We start from the raw sequence: 9211 nt of genomic DNA on the forward strand, positions 1-9211 counted from the left end.
TTAAGAGCAGATTTCACTGATGTAAACTACGAATCTCCATAAAGTTTCGGCATTAGAATTTAAAATAAAAAATAACTGCGATTTACAGAATTTTCAAATTGCAGCCTCGTTTAAATCTTGAATTGTTAACCATTTTAGGCTTAGTTGAATTGAATCATTTGAGAAGAATTAAACTAAAATGTTTACACCGTTTCAGATTTACTCATCAACCCGTTTATATTCCAACTGGCAGAAGCGCTCACATATTTATACAACTTGTTTGATATCTAGAGGGAAAATTTGTTACAAATTCTATATATTACTCTCTAATATTCTATTAATTGCTTCAGTAACAGTTTCTTGGGATAGAATTATCAAAAATGCATGAAAATTGGGAATTGAATTTCATCAGCTTCCTAAATAGAACCAACAGAAAATGTATAGGATTACTATTTACTGCAAGTTCTAGAACTATAATTATCTGAGCAGACATAAATACTTCTTTCTTTCCTAATGAATTCGCAACATAGATCGTCATAAATAGTTTTTATTAGTGTTTACAAGCACAAATAGTATGGTGCAACACGCTGGTATTTTCGAAACATCGATTTATACAAGAGGCCTACAACATTCAACTGCATACAAGCGTACGTATAGGAAGTGTATTAGCTCATACGATCCCAGGTATTGAAGTCATGTCCGTGTATTTAATTATTTTTTCTTTGTCGGTTAAAATCTCTTTTTCGATAATTGCTACAACCTTTTTGGTACATGCGAAAAATTTAAGTTAATTTCAATGATATTTTAGAATCGAAACTTCACTGATATTCAAGAGTAAAATTTTGGAACTAGAACAAAATTTGAAATAGATAAATAATAATCTAACTTATTGTTTGCATAATTATTATTATATTTCATTAATTAAAATTTTTTGACAATGAAAAATTTTCTCTCGAGAAATTTTACGATATCGCTAAAAAATACCGAAAAATAAAAATTTATTGATACTAAAAAAATATTTCATGAAATTTAACGATTTAAAGAAAAAAGAAAAAAACAAATTGCAAATCAGAATGCAAAATAAAACTAAAAACTAAGAAACTAACTAAACAAACCTCCACTGCATATTTGTTGAGTGTTGTGTTGAATACTCTGAATCATTTGTCACCATAATACTGTGGATCATCGTTGTCCACGGTCGACTTGAGGCAAAATCTCACTAACCCCAGCACATTTGATTGGGCAATCGACCCTACATGATATTCCTTCAGATTCTACAAGGAAAAATAGAAGTGGCCCGTCTTACTGGCTTTATGATAGACACTGGCTTTAAAAATCTTTAGGTTTAAGGTCTGTATTCAGCATCAACAGCCAAATTTCACTAAAAAGGCATATTTCTAGAGATTAAATAACTGAGTGCAAATTACGGAGCACCAGAGAAACGAAGCCCTAGAACAAAATTAATTTTTTATTTTTTAGTCATGAAATTTGATCATATGAGTTAGTCAACTCTACATATTCAACTACTAAACAATGAGAGTTAGTCAACTCCACGGGGTTTAGTAATGAGATTTAATTATCAAGCCAGTCGACATTTCAAACATAGTTCATTAGATTTAATGAACAATTGAGTCAACTTCACAGACTTTGAGCATGAGATTTGATTACCGTGTAAGTACTCTCGTACGAATTTGATCGTAAAATTTGGATTTTTTTTGTAAATCTCAAGACTTGAATGTTCAGACCTAAGTCCATATTCAATGATGTCCATATTTATATCTTCACCACAAATGCGCTTAATATTGATTAGGCTCACACCTCTAACATACATCATTTTTCAATTATGTTAAAGCTCAGCATTGTCGGCTTCATGTATTTGCGAAAGTATTTTAATCCTTGGTTACATAATCTTGACTCTAATGTATAACAGATTGAGTATGCCTCAGGTGTTACCTGTACGTCGATCTCAACTTTCTTAACCGATTAAAAAAAGTGCAGCCTAAGCCTGCCTCATCTGCAGCCTCATGGCAGCCTTCATGGCGTAGGCTATGTTGTCCATGAGCAGATAATAGTCCAGCCTAAGCCTGCCTCATCTGCAGCCTCATGGCAGCCTTCATGGCGTAGGCTATGTTGTCCATGAGCAGCGTCCAGGCTGTGGATATCTCAGGGCTCCACCGGTCCTCCAGTGATGGTTTGATCGCTTCCAGCAGCTGTGGGCCAACCAACTGTAATAAAATACGAAAAATTACATATAAAATTATTGCACTAAACTTTCGTTCCATGGAAAATGTGTGATAGCATGTCTGAAATACTTCACATCAAATTATGATGTTACATGATGCGCAATTTTACGTAAGTGCCGTTTTTAAATTAGCCGCTGCAGCTCTGCGGCCACCATTTAGCTTAAGTACGCCGTGTAGCAACGTCTGGTGCGAAGCCACAGACGCCATTACGAAACAGTAATTTCGAGTCTACGTCGATTTTCGTGATTTTAAAATACCTCCACTTATTGATAATCCCGCCGACTGCTAAGTGTTTTCTTTTCACTGTGCTCACTGCTTCAAATCAGTTGACATTCATCAGTGAAATGTATGGCAAAAACATTACTAATGATCAAATGGTGCGGAAATGGGTAAGGGTCTCCAAAGATGGCCGCACAAAAATTCATGCATAGGAACGAAGTGGGAGACCTCCAGTCATTACCGATGATCTGATTCAAAAAGTCTAATTTAAAGTGATAGATAAGAGACGATTCACAATATTTTCCTTATTGCTGAAAAGTTTCCTGCTTCTCCAAGAAGTGTTCTTTACAAAATTGTCAAATAAGGTTGCCTATTGTCTAATGAGGCGTCAAGCTTCTTTGACGATGGCATCCAAAAGCTGGTCCCAAGGTCCGATAAATGCCTCAATATTACTGGGAATTACGAAAAAAATAGTATGACGTATAATAATAGTATGACCTATAATATATGACCTTCATAGTATGACCTATAAAGCGAATAAATTATTTATGGAAAATATTTACTGCTTGTTTTTTTTTATTGTCAAAACTTTACTTATTTAAAAAATACGTCCCGTACTTCAATACATTACGATATTGATGAACTGTAATTCAGTAATTTATGCCATATAGAAAATATCTGTTGCCACGGTTACAATTATTATGAAATAATTATATGAAATTAAATAGATAATATAGGATTATGTAGTAACACTTCAGTAAACGACAATATATCTAAAAATACTTCGTGTAGTATTAGGTAAATTATAGTTCTGCAAATATATGTACATAAACTTAAACACCCTCGTGTAACATATTGGCAGTGCATCAGACCAAGAAGCCTATACTTTAAAAAAAGCTAAGAGATCGTAAGTTCATCAGCCAATCATTGACGGCCTTTCAAGCAAAATGCACCAATCATAGACAAGAAAATAGAGCGTAAATATTTAAGTTCACTTAGCGAGTTTTGAAAGTATCGCCCCAGACCTCCTGGGCAGGACTCACGTCGATGTGGTGGAGGGCAGCGCCGTAGCCGCAGTGGTTACGACCGCAGGTCTCCAGCAGCGCCTGCAGCTGCGCAGGCTCCTCCAGCCGCCCGACAGCCTTCTCCACGAACCCCATGACCCTGCAGGGGGGAGGGGGGTTGTGGGCTATAGTTCTTGTTATATGATGAACGGTGTGTGCGAAGGAGGGGGTTGTGGTCTATAGTTATTGTTATACGATGAACGGTGTATACGATGGAGGGGGTTGTGGCCTATAGTTATTGTTATACGATGAACGGTGTATACGATGGAGGGGGTTGTGGCCTATAGCTGTCTCTTATACACATCTAGATGTGTATAAGAGACAGACATTGGATGTGACGGTAAAATTTTTATACCAGTTTGATTAGTCGNGGGAGTTGTGGCCTATACATCATGTTATCCGATGAACGGTGTATATGAAGGAGGGGGTTGAGACCTATACATCATGTTATATGATGAACGGTGTATATGAAGGAGGGGAGTTGTGGCCTATACATCATGTTATCCGATGAACGGTGTATACGAAGGAGGGGGTTGAGACCTATACATCATGTTATATGATGAACGGTGTGTGCGAGGGCAAGCTGTATATTATTAGCGTATATTGTACGGAGCGTCGCGGAACGATATATTAACTTTGTTAGTTACAATACTCGTTACATGAGCCAGGGTAGACCAGACATAGCAAGATGGTTAATTGTTCTCTACACATATTTTATCTGATGTACTGCGTGTACTGAAAGAAAAGCAATATATTAAGCAGTGTATGTTGGATGGTGGAGTGGGGGGAGGTTTGATGGCTGTTATACTCGGATCATGAAATGGGGTGACCGATGGGGAGGAATGCTGTGTAAGTCGTGGAAGGAATATTGGCTTGTCAGTGCAGGAAGGTGTGGTAATCTCTATTAGTCTTATTGTGATCCATGACGAGGCAGGAAGTGGGGAAGGAAGTCCTATTAATTAGAATATATGATGGCAAAACCAAGAGTTGAAAGCTATATTCATATTTATTGGAAGAATGGTGAGTTGGAAGCAGGTGATGGTTTATGTAAAGTTGTTCAATTATTTTATAGTAATAATGCTGTCGATAGGGTGTAAAATTACCAATTTAACATATTTTTAGCGCCATTTATTGCTATACATCGATGGAAGAAGTGGCTTGAAAGCTTGAAATATTAGTAATTTAAGAATATGTTGACAAATTCTGCAAGTGGGGGTTACAATAGTGCATGAATTATCAAGTTCTGGCAGAAAAGAATCCCTAACATTTTTTCAAAGCTGGAACAAAAAAATTGTGTTGTCACAAAATGGTAATAGTTGGCTTTTATGTGTATAATGCTGGATAAGTTATATACTTTATATAACTCTTCGTGATGTGCATCATAGATTATTGTTAAAGAAACATAAATCAATGTTAGTTCCTAAAAGAACACTGTGTCTGGAAAAAAGTGATTGTGACTTAAATTTAGTTTTATGTGAATGTAAAATATTAAATATTATTATGACATAAAATTTCTCTTAAAAAATACTGCATTTATCTCGAAACCATGTTTGAGATTAAGGTTCTAATTATTGACAAGGGATGGTTTTTATTGAAAGGTGGTGAGCACCAGCTACCTGTAAGATAAATTAGACAAAGTCACTAATTATTAAATTATATAAAATATAGAGTAGACAATGTGGTAATCTGCAACATGGACGAGTCTTCAGTTTAGCTACACCGGCGAGACTGCGAAAGGAACCCTGCTTGGTGGATGAAAATCCTTCCTCAATTACAGCCAAATTACAAGATCACCGACGGCGCATGACGACCAGATTGGGAGCACGCGTTCATACTACGCACATGGTGACCAAATTAGGCGCATGGCAACCAGATTATAAAGATGCATGGGGTCAAAATTAGGCACATAGTGACCAAATTAGGCGCATGGCAACGAGATAACGCGCATGTTGTCCAAATTAGGTTCAGGGCGACCAAATCTTGCGCATGTCAGCAAAATATTGTGCTTGGAAACCGGTTTGCATAATCGCTGGGAATTCGCTAAAGAGGCAATCTCTGATTAAGGCAATAGTGGCAAATTGCCCTGATTAGACAGTCTTTGAATGCAGTAGTTGTAGAAAATTGCCCTAAGTGGGTACCCGCTGACTGCAACAATTGCGGGAAATTACCCTGACTACGGCCATTTGTATCCACTTGGGTGAAGCGATCTGATGAGAACATTTTTATTTTTGAGAAAAAAACTGATAATTTATGAATTTTATCTGTTGTCGTCCAAGACATAGTAAATTGGTCAAAATTTCAATATTCTTGATATGGCTTTATTTATTCGCTTTATAATAATAATTCATTTCATTGATTCATTTATTGGCGAGCTATAGAATCTTAGCTTTCTATTTCATCATCAAAAGTCGAGTCACATGTCATCTTTTAATTCATATCACGAATACAATAACTTATCCAATGCAAAACCTTTTAAAGTCAATATACTAGTACATGTTACATATAATGTGTCGTTGCACTTATTTTCGTTAGGATCTTTCCTAAACATCCAGATCAGCATTTCAATGGAGTTATTCTATGCCATACTTCTATACCAAACTGAATCGTCACCGATTTTAGCCGCCATTAATTATTCGTCTGGAATAATCGAAGCCTCTCACTCCCTATAAAAGTTTTACCAATGTCTGATCAGAGCATTACCTGCAATTTTCATCCATAAAACTCAACATCAAACGTTCCAGGTAATTTACGCTAGCAATTTAGAAAATAAATAACGGTAATTCGGGGTATTACGTAAGCTTGACTCATAACGCGAGCATCGCCTAATAAGGCAGAATTGCAGAGGGTATACGTAAAAATAACCGCTGAAAGCCGGCATCAATTTGGAATTTCCTTTTACGCTTTTAAAAAATTGTCGGCCATGCCAAATTTTGCAAAAATGAGGTGCAGCATTAACGAATTTAATTCACCTTAACCGAAAACGCTTTTAGCAGTATTCTTCCATAGTATGAATGCTGGCTTCATTCAAGTAGGGAGAAATCTTTCCGCCAGTTCTGAATGCTGAGGACTTTCAACAGATGTGTTCTGAAGTTATAAACCCTTATTGAGGTACTTTTAATATCAATGAAACTCAACAGGAAGATTGGTGTGGAAATAATAGCTATAACGGCATGTACCTGAGCGCGTGGTTGCGTAGTTTTTTGTTGTCTAGGAGCGCATTTTTCTCCATGCCGCGCAGGGGCAGAAAAACTTCTTGCACGTCAGGGTGCGTCTCGAACAAACTGCGGGGAAAGTCGGACGCATTTCTCATTAGAGGAGCGGGAATTATGTGACGTAAAATTAAAGTTACACTAACAGTTCATATGAGTTTTTTAAATGAAATTTAAATTAATTTTTTAGGACGCATTTCTCATTATAGGAGCGGGAATTGTGCGACCTTAAATTAAAGTTACGCTAACAGTTCATGTGAGTTTTTTAAATGAAATTTGAATGAATTTTTTAGATTAAATTTGTACATATTTATTTAATTGTGGAATAATAAATTTTATACTGATTTTCAATTTTGAAATTATAATTTTGTACTGATGATTTTTCATTTTGTCAGACTCATTTTGGACATGGAATTAATAATTTTAATTGCGTATTTAAACCCTAATTTCAAGATTCAAGCCTTGACGAACTACTTAGATACAAAATTTTGGTTGTTTCACTTACATTGACTTCAATTGATCATTCCCGAACTTACACAGAGTGAATGTTGAAAAGTTTAAATACGACTCAAAAGTCATGAAATTTTCTGATTTAATTCCTCGTAATAGTCGAGTTTACAGAATCTTCGCTTAAACAATTTTAAAATGTAATGCTAATTTTATTGCTGCCATAAGAACAAAGTTTAACTATTTAATTATCTCAATGATACAGATTTCATTAGTGAACATGATGGCTCCCACTCTCTCCACATCCAAAATGTTGACTCACTTAGTGAACATGATGGCTCCCACTCTCTCCACATCCAAAATGTTGACTCACTTAGTGAACATGATGGCTCCCACTCTCTCCACATTCAAAATGTTGACTCACTTAGTAAACATGATGACTCCCACTCGCTCGACGTTCTGCTTCACGATGGCCCATGTTTCTTTAATGATAATCTTCTGTTCTTGAGTTAATTCTGCCGGCGGTGGTTCCTCCTCTAAAGCCGGTCCATCAATTCCTTTGTCGGTCGAACTGCGCTTTGTAAATCTGAGCGCCACGCGTCCGAGATCAAAACTGCCTTTGCTGGGCCTGTGCCATGATGGCGCGGCTGAAGTGTCGTCGCAATCCTGACTCGGTTTCCGTGAGACTGAATTGCCATCTGAGGATGCAAATTTGAATTTCGACCAATCCACGTCTATGCTGGTTTTTTTCTTCATTTTCAAGCGACGACTGTCCTTTTTCGATTTTGTTTGGTCTTTTGAAAGCTGAGCTTCTGTTATCGAAGGTACGATATGTTCGGTCGCGATTGTTCCTCCCTCAATTGAATTTGATTTACCTGAACGAAAATCGATTTCTTTCTTAGGATCTGGGTGAGATTTAAAGGAATTTAAACTGGCTTGACGTGGAGATAAATCTTTACAAATTTCTTTGGGATTTAAGTTTGTGGACAAGTTTTCCTTTAATTCAGTAGATGACTTTCGATTTTTCTTTTCACCTTCAATACTTGATGAAGATGGGGTGAAACTTTTATCTTCCGAATGATTGAATATTATTTCTTGTGATTTCAGGCGAGGTGTGGAATTAAATTCACTCGTAACTTTTAACCCAATTTTTTCCTCATCTTTATCAATCACCAATTCTTTTTTTCCATGTCCGTTATTATCCATTTTCGATTCCTCCTTATTACCGTTTCCTATTAAAGCCTTTTCAATTTCACTTTTTCCAGATATATCTTCACATATTCCCAGCATTTCGGGGTTTCCCTTCTCCAATTTCTCCGGGAATTTATAATTTCCTCGCTTCTCTATTTCAATAGAGATTTTATTAAGTTCTTCACTAGCCATTTCGTTCATTCCTTCAGTCCTGTAGGATTCTCCCTCACCAGTGTGCAGGCTGGTATCCTGCAAGGAAGTCGTAAGGTTTCCGCCGCTCTTGAAGCTCCTACGAACTCTCGGTAAAGAAGAGTTCGATTTTATTGCAGATTTTGTTTTAGGTGAAATGTTGCCGTCTTCTTTGGCATATCCTGCGCCCATTGCACTTTGTGCATTCCGATATAAATTCTAAGATCAGCGATAAAGTGGAAATCTGCATATTAATATTAATGAACCAGATGATTTGAACCTCTTTTTATAATACTTTTAGACTAAATTTTTCTACTACACTAAGAAAACACATATCGCATATTTGATTTTCTTATTGATTTTTTCAAGGCATTATTGGTAAAATGTATCTGAAATACAATTGATTATTTGCAATTTGTGCAAGGGAAAATATACATTAGAATTAAACATCACATGAGTATATTCTATCAAGTTGTATTACATTTGTATTGGATAATAAAAAACTATAACTAATTAGTTTATTATGAGTTTGAACTTACAAAGACATTCAAGAAAGAATTGGCTTGCAAATCGTCCCTACAATAAAACTTGTAAGAAACAGCACTGATTATAAATAAGATGCGTTTTAAAATACTTTTTATGTACCACACTTTCTACAGAGGCCGGCGTC

At 36.2% G+C, this 9211-nt stretch overlaps 1 protein-coding gene across 1 annotated transcript; it reads right to left on the reverse strand.

The window, feature by feature from the left end:
• Window positions 1-1645: 1645 nt before the first annotated feature.
• On the reverse strand, window positions 1646-8908 carry LOC108680782. The gene is made up of 4 exons (XM_018169681.2): window positions 7586-8908; window positions 6682-6786; window positions 3485-3605; window positions 1646-2204 (listed from the first exon to the last, which is right to left on the reverse strand). The coding sequence occupies exons 1-4, from the start codon at window positions 8731-8733 to the stop codon at window positions 2058-2060; spliced, it is 1521 nt and encodes a 506-aa protein (XP_018025170.1). The 5' UTR covers window positions 8734-8908; the 3' UTR covers window positions 1646-2057.
• Between the last annotated feature and the right edge of the window lie 303 nt (window positions 8909-9211).

This window comes from Hyalella azteca, unplaced genomic scaffold (genome assembly GCF_000764305.2).
Source record: "Hyalella azteca isolate HAZT.00-mixed unplaced genomic scaffold, Hazt_2.0.2 contig8613, whole genome shotgun sequence".
NCBI classification, from domain to species: domain Eukaryota; kingdom Metazoa; phylum Arthropoda; class Malacostraca; order Amphipoda; family Hyalellidae; genus Hyalella; species Hyalella azteca.